This window comes from Sinocyclocheilus anshuiensis, unplaced genomic scaffold, assembly GCF_001515605.1.
Source record: "Sinocyclocheilus anshuiensis isolate Anshui unplaced genomic scaffold, SAMN03320099.WGS_v1.1 scaffold371, whole genome shotgun sequence".
In the NCBI taxonomy this organism is placed as follows: domain Eukaryota; kingdom Metazoa; phylum Chordata; class Actinopteri; order Cypriniformes; family Cyprinidae; genus Sinocyclocheilus; species Sinocyclocheilus anshuiensis.
In genome coordinates this window covers 1,442,510-1,461,519 of record NW_015549597.1, presented here as the reverse complement: position 1 = coordinate 1,461,519, position 19,010 = coordinate 1,442,510, and the positions used below count along the sequence as shown (strand labels likewise).

The 19,010-nt window shown below is 37.7% G+C and overlaps 2 protein-coding genes and 1 pseudogene across 4 annotated transcripts; all 3 read left to right on the top strand.

Moving 5' to 3' along the window:
• Window positions 1-44: 44 nt before the first annotated feature.
• LOC107658506 (THO complex subunit 6 homolog) lies at window positions 45-4,157 on the top strand (annotated as a pseudogene).
• A 2,145-nt stretch (window positions 4,158-6,302) lies between these two features.
• On the top strand, window positions 6,303-12,974 carry LOC107658507 (ras-related protein Rab-35-like). Of its 2 annotated transcripts, none has more exons than XM_016447092.1 (7): window positions 6,303-6,600; window positions 7,697-8,481; window positions 9,916-9,966; window positions 10,174-10,297; window positions 10,398-10,522; window positions 10,673-10,797; window positions 12,007-12,974. In XM_016447092.1, the coding sequence occupies exons 2-7, from the start codon at window positions 8,427-8,429 to the stop codon at window positions 12,154-12,156; spliced, it is 630 nt and encodes a 209-aa protein (XP_016302578.1). In that variant the 5' UTR covers window positions 6,303-6,600; window positions 7,697-8,426; the 3' UTR covers window positions 12,157-12,974. The 2 variants fall into 2 exon arrangements, with proteins under 2 accessions (XP_016302578.1, XP_016302579.1); XM_016447093.1 differs by lacking the exon at window positions 6,303-6,600 and adding an exon at window positions 6,648-6,843.
• An 895-nt stretch (window positions 12,975-13,869) lies between these two features.
• LOC107658504 (E3 ubiquitin-protein ligase RNF25-like) lies at window positions 13,870-18,680 on the top strand. 2 transcript variants are annotated; one of them, XM_016447089.1, is made up of 10 exons: window positions 13,870-13,909; window positions 14,349-14,420; window positions 14,534-14,630; window positions 14,738-14,805; window positions 14,908-14,977; window positions 15,671-15,742; window positions 15,844-15,990; window positions 16,238-16,327; window positions 16,631-16,768; window positions 17,797-18,680. In XM_016447089.1, exons 1-10 carry the CDS (start codon window positions 13,893-13,895, stop codon window positions 18,580-18,582), a joined length of 1,557 nt encoding a protein of 518 aa, XP_016302575.1. In that variant the 5' UTR covers window positions 13,870-13,892; the 3' UTR covers window positions 18,583-18,680. The 2 variants fall into 2 exon arrangements, with proteins under 2 accessions (XP_016302575.1, XP_016302576.1); XM_016447090.1 differs by lacking the exon at window positions 16,631-16,768.
• The last annotated feature ends 330 nt before the right edge of the window (window positions 18,681-19,010 follow it).

Genomic DNA, 19,010 nt, shown 5'->3' with positions numbered 1-19,010 from the left:
CTAAGGTAATGTGGCTAGTCACCACGCTAACTGTTGTAGCGGGCGAGTTTTATTTTTATTTTTTATTATGCTTTAAACGACATATACAGTTGTAGCGGGCGAGTTATCTGTAGAGGCAGGTTGTATATTGCGTCATATTTACGCGACGCTGTTTGAACGAGCAGCACGAAAAGGCTTTGTATTGCCGAAGATTTTCCAAGTTAAATTAATAGTTTAATAAACTCCAGGAACATGGGTCCAGTTGAGGTAATCAGCAAGCAGATTTTTTTTAATCACCGAAAACTATAGAAAACATCGTTCAGCCTGCAGTGTAACGTTACTCATACATTTTTAGCAGTTTCCACAAATGGCTCTTATACATTTTTGTATGCCAATAATTGTACTTATGCACATAGAAATGTGAATAACTGTCGTCCGTGGCACGTTCTCTCTCTCCAGCTGCTGCATATGTCCGTGTTCTCTCAGAGTTTCTCTCCCTGCGGGCGTTTCCTTGCAGCGGGTAACAACTATGGAGAGATCGCGGTGTTCAGGTAAGAGAAGAGTTTAATCGAGCAGTTATAACAGCAGTTTAGGTGGCGTTGTTAGTCAGCAGGTCTCATGATGTTGGTTGATGTGCGTGTGTAAGCATCTTCTGTCTGTATATATTGCGTGTTGATGTTAAAGTGTTCTTGTACTCACTAGTCTCGTTCTTACAGTCTTTCAGCAGCACTGAGTCCAGATGCATCAGAGGGGAGCCAGAAGCCCATCCTTAACTTCACTGGTTAGACTGAGATTGATTTTCTCACAGATCATTTTACCTTTACGCTCCTAGATTATCCAACTCGCAAACATTACAGTTTCCAGTGTTGCAACAATGACAAGTGAAAGGGCTTTTTAATTGTTTCAGCTCATGATGGTCCGGTGTTCACTCTTCTCTCCACGGACACTCATCTCCTGAGTGCTGGGAAAGGAGAGATCAGTGCCTGGAGTTGGGCAGAGCTCATAAAAAAAGTGAGTCCAATAAACTCCAGGAACACAAGTACACAACTTGTGTACTTAAGTACACAAGTTCAATAAATGTATATTTATTTTAATTGTTGTGCTTTGTACATATGGATCCTGTAAAAACAACAAAAATTTGCTCAGCGCATATTTTATATCTTTTTGTCTCCACAGAGCACCAAAGCTGCATGGACAAGGAAACCCAGTTATGAGTGAGAGACTGATTATCATTCTGATTCACATATACTGCTGCATACACTCAAGATAGCAATAGTTCGGTTTTATGAATTTTATTATTGTGGGAACTACCTGAATGTGATTTGAAATGTTTGTGCAACGTCTCATTCCATACAGGACTAGTCTTGAAATACCAGAGATCAATGCAATGATCATTAACCCAAAGGTTTGTTCTTCACCTATTTTTGTTGGTTATTCCTAATACATGCTCTTCCTTAAAGGCACAATATGTAATTTTCGCTGCTAGAGTGCGCGTATTCAAAATTTTCTACAAAACAAAACCGGAAATCGAGGGGTTATGACGGCATTGGCAGGTGACACAATGACGCTATGGACACGCTCCGTGTCACTAGTTAAAATTGCTTATTTCTCTGGATTTAAACATTCTTCGAAACATTTGGGATAATGTAAGTACACAAGTCAGCAAAATATATAACACTGTTCTAGTGGTTTTTGGATATTTTAATTTAAAAAATCTTACGTATTGTGCCTTTAAGTAATCATATTTTGTAGTTACCTGTAATAAATGGTTTTATTAAAATTAGATTGTTTAACACAACATTCGTTTACATTGCTTAATTTCCATAAAGTTTAATTTATTTGTTAAATGTATTTGTGTATGTCTAAGTACCTTAAAGTTGATCAATTTAATGCTCTTTTTTTTCTATTTTCTCTCAGGACAACAGCTTGATAGCTGGAGGAGGTGACAATAACATTCACATCATGGACATGGAGACTGGCATCTTTAAGGTTAGTTAGACTACAACTTTGTAACTCCAGGAACAATATTTTGAAGGCCCCCCAGCACAGGCTATGATTTCCCCTCTTGCATTTCTGCTTAAATAATAGCAAGGGTGCTTGTTGTCCAAAAAAAAAATTCATGAAGAAATATAATAAGTATCTAACAAAACAAATGATTTGACATGTTCTCCAACTATAGAAATTGTTACTGCAGACACACCTGACTTTGCAAGCAGACATTTTTAAAGAGTTAAACATTTTTGTTTATTAATTTCTAAAGATTTTTCTAGCTCTGTACATAAAAAAAAAAATAAATATTTGAGGTACACTAAGTGAAAGTGACGTGACCAAGTATGGTGACCCATACTTGGAATTAGTGCTCTGCATTTATCCCATCCAAAGTGCACACACACAGCAGTGAACACACACACACCATGAACACACCCAGATTTATGCTGCGGCGCCCGGGGAGCAGTTGGGGGTTCGGTGCCTTGCTCAAGGGCACCTCCTGCCGGTATGAGACTCGAACCCACAACCTTTGGGTTACGAGTCTGACTCTCTAACCATTAGGCCACGACTTGTGGTCAAATGGCACACAAAAATGGTCACTATTTTGTGCAAATGCTGTTTACTGAACTGAAAAATAAATTGGAGAAACATATATATATATATATATATATATATATAAATTGTAATTGCAAACAATATTATGTTATTTATTTATTTTTTTAATGTCTTGGCCCCTAATGGGCTGCATATGCTGCTTTTTAAATAAATAAATTACAACACAGTAGGATCCTCTTAATGTTTGTCCCCTTTGTGTTGTTTGTTCTGCAGTCTGTACTGAAAGGCCACACTGACTACATCCACTGCCTGTGCTTTAAAGAAAGGGAAGGGGAGATCCTCTCTGGTGGGGAGGATGGTGCTGTGAGGATATGGGGTCAGTGAACGACACTGCACGGTTTCTATATCCCTTAACTCTTCTTTGTTGAAGATGAAACCAGGAATAGAGAAACATTATTTAATAAAAGTATATACTTCCTCCACCAGACTCACGGACAAATCGCCCAGTTCACTGTATTGAAGTTTTCAGATACAAGGTAAAACAAATAAGCTAAAACAATGCATTCATGCCTCTAAGAAAAAAAAATACAGCACTGAAATCCCACTCTGTCGCTTTCAAACTTGCTCTGGAATGGCGGGTCAGGAATGCACATGCCCCCAGTTTGGGAAGTGGATTAGCTGTCTTGCTACGGACTCTGATTGGATGGTAAGATGGACTTGTGATTGGTTGGCAGGGACAGTGAAGCTATTGTCTTTATTTGTTCTTGTTTATCTCGTGTCTGATTTTTCTGCATATGCATTGACATGCTTGTTTTTAAATACCTCAGTTACTATCTGCATGCTTGTAATGGTGTACTGCTCCTCTGGAATGCCCCTCTATGTATGTATGTTAAGATGGAATGGCATAATGCCCCTATTGTTATAAAATGTTATCTATTTCTTCTCCAGCTCTGTGGTGGAGGCCCATTGCTCTCATTATGACACCTCCGTTCCATGTCCCCCACCTCTGTCTTTCCTTTGCCCGGCTGTCAAAGGGAAGCTGTCTTTCACCAGGACCTGGTGAGAAGGACTAGTTGTCAATTTAATGTGACAGAAAATGCACAATTTTATATATATTTATATACAATTATTTACATTTTCTAAATAATATATTATGTTGTGGTTGTATTTAGATCATGTCAGTAGGTGAGGGTCCATATGTGTCCCACTGTTTACATGGAGGAACAGTGAAAGCTCAGATTCCCTGCACTCCTTCCTCACTCAACACACTGGCTCTCAATCTCAAAAACACTGAACATAGGGTAGGTGCACCCGTGATTCGCCTTGCCAGATTTTTATGTTTTAACAGATATTACAAATTGCAGCTATATATATATATAGCTGCAATTTAAAATGTATTTTCATTGGTTATGTGTGTGGAAAGTAAAGACGTGAATGGAATGATTGTAACCTTTACCCAATATTCATCTTTCAGGTTATGACAGTAGGGGGCAGCAGTCACCAAATTGATGTGTTCACCAACTTCAGTTCCAGAACCTTTTCTCTGTCATTTTGAGCACACGCCAACATTTGTTTGAATTTGATTTGAAATCTGTGGCAAATTCTAGAATTACAATTTGCTAGAATGCAACTAAACAATGTATTTTTATAATAAACTTTTTTTGGTTATTGTTCGCTGTTTTTTTTTTCAGTGTGTGGTTTTAGCTTTTAACCCTGAAAAGGCCTTTGAAGGTGCACTTGGTCGTTTTTGGTGTTACACTAGTAAAATACACAAAGTATAGTATTACTCATGTACATTATTTTTTAATGAAAATATACAAAAATTATGTTAGATTTACAATGTTAATTACTGTAACTGTATAAGTACATAAGTATGTATTAGTTTTGAATGGTATAGTGTATAATGTTACAAAAGCTTTTCATTTCAGATCAATGCTGATCTTTCTATTCATCAAAGAATCCTGAAACAATGTACTCAACTTTTAAATATTGATAATAATAATAAATGTTTCTTGAACAGCAAATCAGGATATTAGAATGATTTCTGAAGAATCACGTGACACTGAAGAGACAGTCGATCGCCAGGAGCAGGGTTGGGCACCCCTGGTCTAAGGAAATGGTCAAAACAATGGTAACAGAAATGTGGTGAGTAGTATTCAGTTGGTCACGTTGTCAAAACCGCAGCCCTGAGCCCGCATGAGGCGACCCGCTCCATGTAAAAATCAATGTTATTAGGCTGCTGATACAACTGGAAAATTATTTTCATGTATGTGATAATCATTTTAAACATTTTTATTAAAGCACTATTCATTTCTTTATGTGTAAAACTTTTTTTTAATGAACTATTAGTGAGTCTATTTTTAAACAATTTCAGATTGAAAAGATTTCAATCTCAGAACCTATTGGTCTGCCTACATTAGCAGTCAAAAGTTTTTGAAATGTAAGATTTTTCATGTTTTCTTTTTTAAGAATTCTCTCCTGCTCACCAAGCCTGCATTTATTTGATCCAAAATACAGCAAAACAGTACAATTTTGAAATATTTTTAATATTTAAAATAGCTATTTTCTATTTGAATATATTTTAAAATGTAATGTATTCCCTGTGATTTCAAAGCGGAATTGTTAGCATCATTGCTCCAGTTACATGATCCTTCAGATATAATTCTAATATTCTGATTTGCTGCTAATAATAATAATACAAAAAACATTTATTATTATTATTATGTTGAAAACAACGGAGTAGTTTTTTTCAGGTTTCTTTGATGAATAGAAAGTTCAGAAGAACAGCATTTATCTGAAATAGAACTCTTTGAATGATTTCTGAAGAATCACGTGACACTGAAGACTGGAGTAATGTAGCTTTGATCACAGAAATAAATTGTAAAATTATTTCAAAATATTACTGTTTTTGCTGTATGTTGGATCAAATAAATGCAGGCTTGGTGAGCAGAAGAGACTTCTTTAAAAACAATTAAAAATCTCACTGTTCAAAAACTTTTGACTGGTAGCGTATACAGCATTTTTATACGCGAATCAAGGCATTATGGCCAAAAATGCGGTTTCTGTATGCAAGCTTACCAGTTCCAGTGTGTGGCAGGAATGTCATCAGCTGGTGGGTTGCGACAGAATAGCGATGGCAATCGCAGCAGCAACAGGAGTGGCATGAGGAGGCTCTCCTGCTCACCAAGCCTGCATTTATTTGATCCAAAATACAGCAAAACAGTACAATTTTGAAATATTTTTAATATTTAAAATAGCTATTTTCTATTTGAATATATTTTAAAATGTAATGTATTCCCTGTGATTTCAAAGCGGAATTGTTAGCATCATTGCTCCAGTTACATGATCCTTCAGATATAATTCTAATATTCTGATTTGCTGCTAATAATAATAATACAAAAAACATTTATTATTATTATTATGTTGAAAACAACGGAGTAGTTTTTTTCAGGTTTCTTTGATGAATAGAAAGTTCAGAAGAACAGCATTTATCTGAAATAGAACTCTTTTGTAACAGTCTTCACTGTCAATTTTGATCAATTTAATCCATCTGTGCTGAATAAAAGCATTTAATTCTTTCAAAAAACCTTACCGACACCTAACTTTTGAACATCAGTGTTAAAAAACCAAAAAAAAAAAAAACAGTACTGACACCAAGACTTTGTGTGAGAAGATTTTTATTGTTTTCCAGCGGTGACTACTGGATATATACACAAAACAGACAGGGCCAAGAAAATCTGTAACAGCACTGAGGACAAAAGTTGCTGGTGGGTCTGGTGGGTTGCGACAGAATAGCTATGGCAATCGCAGCAGCAACAGGAGTGGCATGAGGAGGAGGAGGAGGAGACAGGGAAACTCAGGCACATGATGAGGAGGAGGAGGATGAGAGTGACTCAACATTCAGGTGCGGCGGCCTCAGAGGGGCGGATCTGATCTCTGCGGCCGCTGGGACACTGTCCGAGCTTTCCCCTGCCTGCAGGACCGACCCGACACTGACCGACCGCCCGACAGCAACTTGTGCCAAGTCTTCCGTAATTTCCCCAGCGTGCTCGGAGTATGTGGTTTAAAGTGTTTTCGGTGAGCTCTTCTTTAGATCCGAGTTTGATCTTATTATCTAAGAGCATCTGCGGCTAGTTAAGTAGCTAGCCTAGCTGCGTTTCAAAACAACTGAGTAACAAATTACAATCGAGGAGTCGTCGAGTTGAGTAATGGACACAAGTTTGATGCGGCGGTTAAAAGAAACGGAATTAAGAAGCAGATCAAGGCGAGAGTTCAACTTGAGGTCTGGTAGGATCGCATGTTTTTCGCATGATTTTACAGGTGTGTCCGTTAAATCGCAACATATGCCTGATTTTGAGTTTCTATGGATACTGCGCGTGACCCTTTGATTTCCATATAGTAAACACGCAAGGTCGCTTATTTCAGAAGGACCGTCTGTTTATGGTAACCTTACACTATAAAGTGGATCTGCCTCTACATAATGATTATCCCTTATTGTTATTTTTTTCCTCGAATTGACTGTTAAATCCGGTTGTACTACACAGTTAAAGCGTCAAATAGTTTCACTTTTAATTTGGGCATGTTTGTATTCAGGAATTTAGCTTTGTTAGCACCGAAAATGATTTTCTCTTCTTGCCTGATAAGCGGAGCTCAGCCTAGGTGTGTCAGTTTCACTTCTCTTTCACCTTTTTTTGGTGTTAAAATTATCACGTGTCTGGAGGACGTTCGTGTTTAACCTGCTGCATGGTTTTAGACCAGAACTGCGTTTTAATGAGAAACATGTGCCCTCCTCGCGACGGCCGCTCAGGAAAAACACGTCCCTTCCTGTTTTCATGGAACATTTTTGGCAGTTTACTAAATCTCTGGCTTTGTCTGGACTCAGCAGCTAGTTGTATGTGGGCTTTTAATGATTCTGTTCATTGTTTTGGTTTCAGTTGTGAGGGGCAAGATATGTGTGGGCATATATCCTGGTCTCTGTACCTAAACTCAAGCGTAAAGCTGGTGCATGTGGTTTCGACCTGTGTCAGAAAGGGTGTCATTTGTCTGTCAGAGTGGGAGAAGCTAAATTTAGTTCCACAGCTGCTGTCCCGGGTTATGGGGGGGGGGGTAACCTTATGTCTAAATTCGCGCAAGATTCATAATACCTGTCTTTTCCCTTTCCTTTTTTTTTTAGGATTAGGGCTTAAAGGGGAACGACAGGGACTTTTCTCACTTCCGGTTTGAACCTGCATTCCTACAGTGTTTTGGAGCAGCAGTGATCTTTCAAAGTGTGGGAAGCTACCAGTCCCTGCATGCATCGGTTAAACAGGCGAAATGGGATTGTTGTGACTGAGATGCCATCTGTATATCTAAGAAATCGAGATTTGGAGACGAAACAACTTGGATCTCAAACAAACTGCCCTGTTTTCCGGATGACTTGGTTCCTGATGCACTCATAGCTCTGAGTTATGAGCGCCATCAGCGACTAAAGAACCGCTTACTTTGTAATCTGAGTCATTTGATACTTAACCACAACAATGTGGTAATGTGTTTGCACTTGAGGGCGAGGCGACGAAGAGTAAATTTCACGTAGATTTTAACTGTGGATCCCTAATGTGGGCTAAAGCAATGGAAATATAACTGGAAAGAGGGTTTTAAGATGAACTAAAAATATTGCACTGAAAGTGCAACCGTGTTACAGACAATGCAAAATCACTGATTCGTGAATTGGAATGCACTGAAATCACACTGATGCATCATTTTGCACTTGAGTTTTGAGGAAAACTGGAAAGACGATCGCATGATGCTCACAGTATTTCAGGCAAAACCCTCCGCAGTAAACAACCTGGTACTTTAAGACACCGGAAACGTGACCGAGTTGAAAGCTGTTGTTTCACGAGGACACATTTTGAACAGAAAGAAGAATGGCGGGAAAAGACTACCATCATCTCTTCAAGTTGCTCATCATTGGTGACTCCAGTTAGTATTTTTCTGTTTTTCATACATATGCTAGCAAATTGTCTTTTTACCAACTCAGCTATGTAGCCTTTTTTTGAAACCCAGCAAGGCACACACAGTCCCCATAAGAGAATCATTAATATATGGCATAAAATAAGTGATTATTTCTCTAGCACCTTGTACACTAAGAATGCTCATTGTTGTGCAGTTTGACTATTTAACCGCAAACTGGAAAGCTGAAATGAAACTACTGTGTGTAAGTGTGTCATGTCAGTCCTCATCCCTTCAGTGAATTGAGTCACTTGATCAGTTCACTAGTATGAACTTGGGAGGGATGCGTACCGTTATGAATGTTGGGTCAACGTTTTGGTCTGTGAAACGGCTTTGTCCTAGATTGATTGGAGAATTCTGTCGTTTCACTGGAAAGTCCAGTTATGACATTTTGATTAAACATTACCAGGTCAAAAACAGTAAAAAAGAAAACCTAAACATGGATGAATTGTTCATACTAAGATCAGTAACATGCATTTTAAAAACAAATAGGGTGATTTGATTTTCTAATTTAATGCCATCTTTAACAATCCTGTTTATACATCCGCTTTCAGATAAGGGAACTTTTGTTTGTAAGCAAATATCAGTTGTGCTATCTTACAGTTCATCATTTAATTGTGGTATTAACCACAGCTGCCTCATTCAGTCCATTGTGGCCACTTACACGCTAACTGTTCAGCTAGTGGCATGTCTCTGTAGGCTTTGGTTAGGATTCTGGTTGGTTTTGAACCTTAGACCTCTGAGCATTGTGGCCTTTGTGACAAAAGGACATGTTAAGATTACATTGCATGGTATAGATGGACTATGTGAGATATTTGCTAGAGCTAGTTACACTGTGTGGTTGCACTTGTTTTTATTTATTGTATTTCTAGTTCACATTTTCATTTTTATATATTCATGTTTAACTGTTCATTTAATAATATCTAAATATTATAATCATGTTTTATAAAATAAATGCTTTTCGGAATTTCTGTCACATTTAAAGGGGTCATATGATGCTTTTTTTAAAGATCATTATTTTTCGCCTAGAAACACACAGCGTCTCCCTGGCATGGCTGCTTCAACACTAACTGCGGTTACTGAAACCACGCCTTCTTTCTTTGCGTGCACATTTGGGTGGCATTATGCTAATATTGCCACATAGTGAGGTAGATATGTGGGGGCGTGTTAGAACGAGCCGTTTTAGGGGGGTGTGGCAGAGTCTTAACTTTGATAAAGGATATCTCTTTGGTTTTAAGACTTTAGTCTTTGCAACTTCAGGGATCTTATCTATGCACAATCAGCTTGTAACACTCCAAAGAGAAAGGAAAACTTGAAATCGCATCATATGACTCCTTTAATTAAAACATGTACTAAGGTATCACGGCTGAACATTTAACACATGTTGCTCTGACTCTGTTGCAGGTGTAGGGAAAAGCAGTTTGCTCCTACGATTCGCAGACAACTCGTTCTCTGGTGAGTCGGCTTGGCACAAAGTGTGTGTCTGTGTGAGAAAGACAGAAAATGAGTCAAAGGGTCTGTAAATATATGATCTAATTCACTGTTCTCAAGTCCAAGACAGAGCAAAGCAAGACAAAGTGAGAGTGTATGTTTGCTTGAAAGTGTTAAAGAAGTTCAAGTGTTATGACTAGATATAAAAACATGCTTCTGCACTCTTCACAGGCAGTTACATAACTACTATTGGAGTTGACTTCAAGATCCGCACAGTAGAGATTGATGGAGAAAGAGTTAAACTCCAGATCTGGGACACTGCAGGGCAGGAAAGGTTCAGGACCATCACCTCGACGTAAGCCTCGCTCCAGTCTAGCTGCTTATTAAAGATGTTGTTTGACCATTCTCGTGATCTCCGTCAGTCTTCCCCTCACGTGTTTGCTGTACTTCTCTAGGTATTACAGAAACACTCATGGTGTCATCATTGTTTACGATGTCACAAATCCAGAATCATTTGTCAACGTGAAAAGATGGTTAAACGAGATATCACAGAACTGTGACAATGTCTGCAAAATTTTAGGTTAGTTTTTTTCTTTTTGGTTTATACATTTTACTTTTTTTTTTTTAAGTTGCAATGTGATGAAAATAGATGTTTTGGTTGTATATTCTCAATTTGTTGTAGTATCAAAGGCAAACATTTAATATGTCTTTCCACTATGATCCCTAATAGTTGGAAACAAGAATGATGATCCTTCTAAAAAGCTTGTGGACACTCAAGATGCTCTGCGCTTTGGAGAGTCAGTTGGTGTGAGGCTATTTGAGACTAGTGCTAAAGAGAATATCAATGTAGAAGAGGTGAGTTTTTTTTTAATGCTGTGATATGTATTAAGTTCATTTAAACTCAAATTCATTCTAAAATATCAGTATTTAAGATCATTTAAGCCTAAATTAATTTTAAAAATCCACATTATTTAAGCCCAAATTCTTTCAAAAATCCTCAGTATTTAAGTTTATTTAAGCCTAAATGTATTTAAAAGACCTCAGTATTTAAGATCAGTACTTAAAGCTTCAGTCCGTAACTTTTTTTGGTTAAAAATGATCTGAAATCAATATTTGAGCAAGTACATAACCAGCCAGTGTTCAAAACTATTGCCTTACTTTAGCCCGATTCACAGCGGTTAGCTTATAATAATGTTTTCTAATTTGAGTGGAGCCCGATTCACAACGGTTAGCTTATAATAATGTTTTCTAATTTGAGTGGTACGGGTAGGTTTTTGCGGGGAAAAAACATAAAGAAGTTGTCCCGGCTACTAGGCTATCGCATGTGTGGATCCTGCAGGTGGCAGATCGTTAAATGTATCATTTTGATGGAGGATTGTAATCCATAAAGGATTGTGTTTATGAAACACATGTGAATGAAATTAAATTATATTCCAGTTATAAATGTGCTTCTGATTACAGATAGCCTGGGATTACAAAGATTTGTATTTTAAAGAATTTGAGAATAAAGTATAACAATAATAATAATTTGAACGGTTTGATGTGATATGAGCTAACCGATCTTTAGATTTAATCATCATTGGTAGCGAGATTTATGGTAATGCTTTTTTCCTCAGTTGGTCAGAACAAATGTGGCAGACTTGTTACTTGTTCAGATGACAATATACAGTACGGTGAAAATGCTTATTTGAGTCATATATTCCAAGACGTAGGCTAGAATCTGTGATTGCGAAGTACAGTAAATATCCACACACTGGTGCGGTGACTGACTGCCACACATACTCTTCAAAACATTAGATTAATCCGCGCTGTGCCGACTCACAACCCACACAAGCTAGATAATTCCGCACACAGCTGCAATTCCAGGTTTTCAAACAGAGATGGCGACACAGAGGCAAAATTTACGGACTGCAGCTTTAACCAAAATATTTTATTTTAAGTTGGCTTGAATGGAATAATAGACTATGTATCTTTCAGCTTATTCATCTTTGTCTTTCTGTCAACTCTGATGTGTTAAAAGTAATATGTAACATTTTTATGGCTTGTATTCTGTTCTGTTTGCAGATGTTCATGGCTTTCACCCACCTGGTCCTTCGGGCCAAGAAACAGAGCCAGAGTCGAGCAGAAAGACAGAGGGAGAGAGAAAAGGACACTGTCCATATAAATTCCCACAGGGACAGAGAAAGGAGGAAGAAAGGGAAGAAGTGCTGTTAGAGCAGAGGTGCCAGAACAGACGGAAAGAGGGATAAATCGAACACCTTTGCAACTCTGATCCTTTGGGTCACGTTTTCAGCTCAGAAATGTGACTTTTTTTATGTTAACACTGCGCTTCGATAAAACCAAGAGGAATAAAAAATAACTTGCTATTATGTGCCGAACATCAGCGTTTGTTTACACAGATGTTTATCAATGTAAGGTTGTTGTTTTTTTGTTTTTTTTTGTTACAAAAGGGGAATTGACTGGCATGGATTTACACTGGCATCAAAAGGCTGGTCCAGGAAAGACACTATATACAAACTGTCTTATGTGTTCCACTGTGATTAGTGAGAGATGTTTCTTGTTGGATTAAAATTGACTTGATATATGCCATTAATGAATGCAAATAATAAATTAGCAATAAAATATGATTTTAAAAATCACAAACCCCACAAGTGTTAATTTCTAACGTCTTGCAGTTGTGAAAGAGGCATGTCTGTAAGCGACTACTGCTGGATTGACTAAATGCTCGCTGTCCTTTGCAGTATAAAATGCTAAAATGCACGTGTTTTTCAGCCAGAATTGTTCCTGAGTTTAACCTGCTAAATAAATGGTGGAAGAACCATTTCTTTAGCTGATTTAATTTGACCTCTGAGTCATATGTTTATGACTCATAAATCAATGAAATTCCTATCTTTTTGTCAGTTAGCTCTGTCTTTTCTTTTTTCTTAATGCACTAAATAAGTTTTATATCAAATTACACTGAATATACATGAAGGGATCATTTTAAAAAAAGACACCATAAAATACCAGGTAGTCTACATAAAAAAAAGAAAATAATGGCAATGTATAGTGAGGACATTACTATGCAAAGAATTTCCCCATAAAATGTAACAATGTATCATTCTTTTTGTTATTGACTAATATTAAAGATTTTTGTCATTGACTCCATTAAGAATTACATTTCCATTACTACACTTCCATTAAAAATACATCACAATTAGAAATGCGTTTAGCAGACTTTTGTTTGTGGATGTGATCTTTAGCATGCAAAATATAGAAATTCACAACATACTCAGACCTTTTGCTTTGGTGTGTGTAAGAACATATAACATCTTTTAGAGACAGCATATAATTAACATTTTTGGGACAAAAAAACATCAGATAAAACTATTCAAGACAAATTACAGGTATAAAACAAATGAGCCACATCTTCCTCATGTATAGCACAAAAAGTGCAGTTGTTGTCGATGTTCATGAATTTCAATAAAAATACATTACATGGGAGTATTTTAGTGTAGACTACATCTTTAACTTTGTTCAAAATACGAAATTTGTATGGATTTAACAAAGCATCTTTCCAATTAATATCAGAGGTCTGTGCATTCCACACAAAAAAAATCCCTCTAGGCGGGATTTTAAGTTTAGATCGAAATGAATAATAGTTTTTATAGTCTGCTCTGTGTTTTTTTTTTTTTTATTGTTTTATTGCAAACAATTCAGAGATGACATTAATGAAATACAACTTTGCATACATTACACATAATGTATCAACAATACATCCAAAGTCATCTGAACATATGGAAGAGAAGAGAAAAAAAAAAGTTGACAATGACTCTTAAAAGAGAAAGATGCATTTAAATAGATTTTTTTATGAACAAATGAACATAAAGAAAGGCAGGAACAGAACAAATAAAGAAAAGAGGTCTCTGTGTCAGCTGACCGATGTCGTAGAGGGTGACGTCACCGCGAACATGGCGGCCGAGTGCGCGTGAGTATTGGGCTGCTGGTAAATACTGTCAGAAACGTGTATTTATTATGAATTCCCATATAAATCAGTAGTTGTGTGATATATGAACTGAAAATATCTCATTTGTTAGACTTAAATTATTTGAATTACAGACCACAATTGGTTACGATATAGGAGAGCTGTCATAGGTGACTAACTAGTACATACCGTTTAAAAAACGAATAGTAACGTTACATACGTATAAAAGTATGTAAGAAAATAATTTGGTCCGAGGCTAACATAAAGAGTCCATAGTTAGTTGATCAGACGTTAGATTGTCAATATCTAAGTAAACAAATGGCCAAGTGTGTTACTGCAGTTGTTGTCTTTGGCCCTTTGGCCATCTGATGTGTCATACTCAGTGTTGTTACATGAAGCTAGTTCTACACGAAATTCAGCTCACATCTGTTTGACACCACAGTGTCCTGTCTGAAATCGAAGTGCTGCAGTCCATCTACTTGGATGAGCTCAGTGTTGATCAGAGAGATGAGGGGTAAATATTTGAGCATTTATTGCTCTTTTAGTTATTCATAAATTGATGGAGATATAATAATTCTGTATCATTAAACCGTACAAAAATAAATCTGTCAAATCTGTCTCATTTAGAGGGTGGACAGTTAGTCTGGTGCTCTATCCCTCCACTGCGGAGGACTGTCTGTCTCAGTTTGTCCGTCTTACTTTGACAATGGATCTGGACTCTCAGGTTTGTTGGTCAAATTGCTATAATATTTGACTATGGTAATGGTACTTCTTTACTGGCAACTTTGTGTCCCTGTTGGTCTTCTGAGAGTATTTTTTATTCACTTCCAGTACCCATATTCATCCCCTTGCATCTCTATTCACAATCCACGTGGACTCTCGGATGATAAACTGCTCAGGTGTTTGATTATTATTAGAAACTGCTGTTTTAAAACTGTAAAATGTCTTGTTCAGCTGTATACTTTTTTTTCCATTGTTTTCACGTGCTATTTTTCTCTCAGTTTACAGAGGAGTTTGCAGATGGAGGCAGAGTCATGTATCGGGACACCTGTACTGTATCAGCTCATAGAGGTTTGGATTCCTTATTTAGTCCAAAAATACACTACTGTTCAGATGTTTGTAGAAATTTAGGCTTTTATTCAGTAAGGATGCATTAAACTGATCAAAAGTGACAGTCAATACATTTATAATGTTACAAAATTATATTTCAAATCAATGGTGTTCTTTTGAACTTTCTATTCATCACTTATTAAGTAGCATAACAAACATTGAAAATAGTAAGAAATGTTTCCTAAACAGCAAATAAGCATATTAAAAGTAATGACTGATTAAAATTCAACTTTGCCATCACGGGAATAAATTACATTTTAAAGGTCCCATATTGTCGAAGAGAGGCTCATGAATATTAATTAGACAGGCCAAAATCGACCTGTTCTCAGCAGAGCTCCTGAGAGAGGAGCTGTAAAAATATATTGAGATGGTTTTTGGTACTTATACCACAAATATATATTCTTAAGGACATCAAAACCTAAAATAAAACTCCAGAAAGGTGTACAATATGTGACCTTTAAAATATATTACATTAGAAAACTTTTGTTTTAAATGAATAATATTTCACAATATTGCTGATTTACTGCCATTTATATCAAATGAATGCAGCCTTGGTGAGCATTAGACACTTCATTCAAAACATCTTTAAACGGTAGTGTATGTGCCTACTAACATGTGTTTGTCTCAAGCCATTTCTCTATATCATCCTCACAGAGAGCCAAAGAGATCCTGACTGAGAGCAATATTCCCCATGGAAACTGTGTCATCTGTCTGTATGGCTTTAAGGTTTGGTGTTTTAATTGTAACATGCACTTAGTGTGGTTTGTGGCCTGTTTGTAAAAATTGTAAATGTTGTTGTGCTTGTTCCTCCTCTTTCAAAACCATAGGAAGGGGAAGTGTTCACTAAGACCAGCTGCTATCACTATTTCCATTCTCACTGTCTTGGCCGCTACATCACTCACTCTGAGATGGAGCTGAAGGACCGTGAGAGGGAGCTGGAGGAGGATAAAACCAGAGACAGGACGGAAGAAGAGGTGTGGCTTCTTTTTGTAGACTTTCATATGTTTTCCTCACTTCAAGCAAAATGCTACTCATTTGGTATGAAATAAATTCCAGTCAACAGTTTTGTGTATTACATTATTATTATTACTGTATAATTTACTTCAGTGTTACACTATGAAAGCTTAACTAATTGCAGTCCATAAAAAGGCAGTTAGGTGAGCTTGAATAAAAGGAAGTTTTTTTTTTTTATATATTATGTGTTTTTCGTTTCATTAACAGGAGTTAGCTGTTGTTTGCCCCGTGTGTCGAGAGCCTCTCACCTATGATTTGGATGCCCTCCTTTCCTCTCCTGCTCCAGTTTTCACACAGGTAAGACACTCGGACACACTGTATCATTCTCTGTGGATACGGTGTTAGCAGTTGAGTCAAGCTAAACTGGCCTGACGTTTGTCATTGTTAGAAATGTCAAGTGGACAATGTCACCCTTGTGTTCTGTGCTAAGCAGTAGATTTTTTTTATTTAAACAGCACGTCATTGTCCCGTGTGCAGTCTCTCTTGTTAACTGACTATGCCAGGATGTGTAGTTGGAAGGCTCAGCGCCCTCATGTATGCTCACTGGTCACATGCTGTGGACACACATGAACATTGTGTTTATTATTCCTTCACAAACAGCAGGACGATGCAGTCATGAGTGGGGAATTTAAAAAGAAATGGGCAGCCCTCCAGAAGGTTCTGGAACGGCAGAAGGAAAAGGGTGGAGTTATTGACCCCGAAGCAGAGTCCAATAGATTCCTAATTCACATTAATGAGGTAAATCCTAGATGGAACATATATTACTTTTTATAATAATTTAGTAATAAAGGGGTCATAAACTGCCTTTGTTTGTTTTTATTTTATACCATTCTCTGAGGTCCACTTATGATGTTCAAGATTTTTACATCAAAAAACATCATAGTTTAGAAGTAATAGTCTTTTTTCTGTCCTGTTTTGACCCCCTCATCTGAATGCTCTGTTTGAATAGGCGTGGCAGATTGTAGACTCGGAAATAAACACCCACTGCTGTGATTGGCTAATAGTTGTGCATGTTTGACAGCGTACATTCATCATAGATGGACGCTTTTTAGGTTAAAAATACATAAATACTCAGTACATATTAATCAGACAAAGCAATTGTGACCACGTAATGAAAACGGTTACTCGCACTTGTGTGGTACGACATCGGATTCAATAAAACATAGTCAGCGCAGCATCGTCTTTTAGTTTCAATCTTTCTGAAAATTCTGCGTTAAATTGTGCCTTGTTTGTAAACGAATCCGTGGTAAAATGAAGTAAACAAAGGAACACGTTCTTACTGGTCTGGTGCTTCATTAACAATAAAGTTCATCATATAAAGTTTATCATTTTGTTTCTGCGTAGACCTGCATTTGCCGCTCTTGTCATTTACCAACTATGTGCGCAAACCGGTGGGTGGGGCTAAACAGGCAGTGATGTAGAAGCAGGCGTTGATCTTCTCCTGCGGAGGCGGAGTTTAGCCACACTATTACATCATAGCGTGGCACATTCTAAAACCTGTAGTTTTGGCAGATTGGCTTTAATATGAGCTGTTTTTAGACTAACGAGAATGTTTTAAGTTCTGAAACTTACAGAATGTTTTTGACATCTTAAATATCAAAAGATCAAGGTAATTTTGATTTCTCAGTTCATGACCCCTTTAATATTTATTCACTCAGAACAGGAGTGATGATCATATTTAGCTGCAGTGTGTTCATGGCCTGAGTTCTCAATGGCAGAATGTGAAAAATTAAATAAATTAATGTGGGATGTGTGTTTTTCCTCAGGCTCCAGCTAATGTTTCTGACACTCCTGCAACGGATGCCTCCAGTGCCGAATCTTCTCAGTCACTCTCTTCCACGTCCCAAGATTCCACCGATGCAACCCAAGTCTCTCAAAGTCATCACACTACGGGCCAATCACAGCGCCCGTGCACTCATGAGAGAAGGCAGCAAGGTGACTTCAAGAGAGGTCGCAGAGGAAGAGGAGGCGGAAGAGGGGGATCAGCACGTCACACGATGCCTACACCTGGGGTAGAACGATTGGGCAGGCTCATGCATTCTTCTGATAAGATTAGTCATGTCAACTCAGGCCCACTGAACACCACACCACAGGGAGAAAGTACAGCACAAGGACAGGAATGTGAACTCCGTGATAATATAACACAGCTCAGGCAGCCTTTGACCAGTGAAGAAGAAAAAACAGTTTCTCAAGAGAAGGTTACGTCAGAATCCAACTGTGGACAAGATGTGAGCCAACAAAAAGTGTCTATTTCAAAAGATGTGACTCAGACAATCTTACAGGAAGGACACCCAGAAAGAGAACATGTGGGTAGAGGATGGAAGCATGGCAGTCGTGGCTCCGGACGACATCATGGACACTGGCAGGAGAGGAACTTCAAGGGACCCAGTCACTGGGATACTTCTGGAAGCGTTGGCCACCGTGGAGGAGGACACAGAGCCCGAGAGGGAGGGGCTGGGCATCATCACAGAGGGGGCGGGGCTCTTAGAGGTGGTGGGAGGGGTTTGCATCAGAGAGTGGAAAAAGAATTTAGGAAAGAGGGAGTGCTCTGACAATGGGAGAGGGGAGGTACAGGCAGAGGAACAAGCGTACCTCCCAGTTTCACCAGCTGTACCATCATTATGTCAGTGTCTATAATAAAATTCTCCACAAGCAGTAAACTGACCCATGTTTTTCCTTCCTCTCTTGGGTTCGTCATTGTTGTTAGTGAAAATAAAGGAGTAGACATTGCAATTAGGAAGGAGTCTAACCACTGCGGAAGTTCAATGATGCTTAACTTTTTCCAAAACAATTGTGAAAATGTCACAAATCTATAAATCAGAACTTTGAAAGGAAGTAGTCTGTTCTTTCTGTTGCAGGTTAAATAAGATAAAACAGTTAAATAAATAGGATAAATGTATAAATATTTAATTTACACACACACACACACACATATATATATATATAGAATATATATATCAAAATATACATACATTTTATA

Coding starts and splice junctions, on each gene's coding strand:
- LOC107658507 (XM_016447092.1), top strand. CDS start 8,427: ATGGCGGGAAAAGACTACCATCATCTCTTCAAGTTGCTCATCATTGGT. Junction 8,482..9,915: donor GCTCATCATTGGTGACTCCA/GTTAGTATTTTT, acceptor ACTCTGTTGCAG/GTGTAGGGAAAAGCAGTTTG. Junction 10,798..12,006: donor AGAATATCAATGTAGAAGAG/GTGAGTTTTTTT, acceptor TTCTGTTTGCAG/ATGTTCATGGCTTTCACCCA.
- LOC107658504 (XM_016447089.1), top strand. Junction 14,978..15,670: donor TACTGTATCAGCTCATAGAG/GTTTGGATTCCT, acceptor TCATCCTCACAG/AGAGCCAAAGAGATCCTGAC. Junction 15,743..15,843: donor TCTGTCTGTATGGCTTTAAG/GTTTGGTGTTTT, acceptor TCAAAACCATAG/GAAGGGGAAGTGTTCACTAA.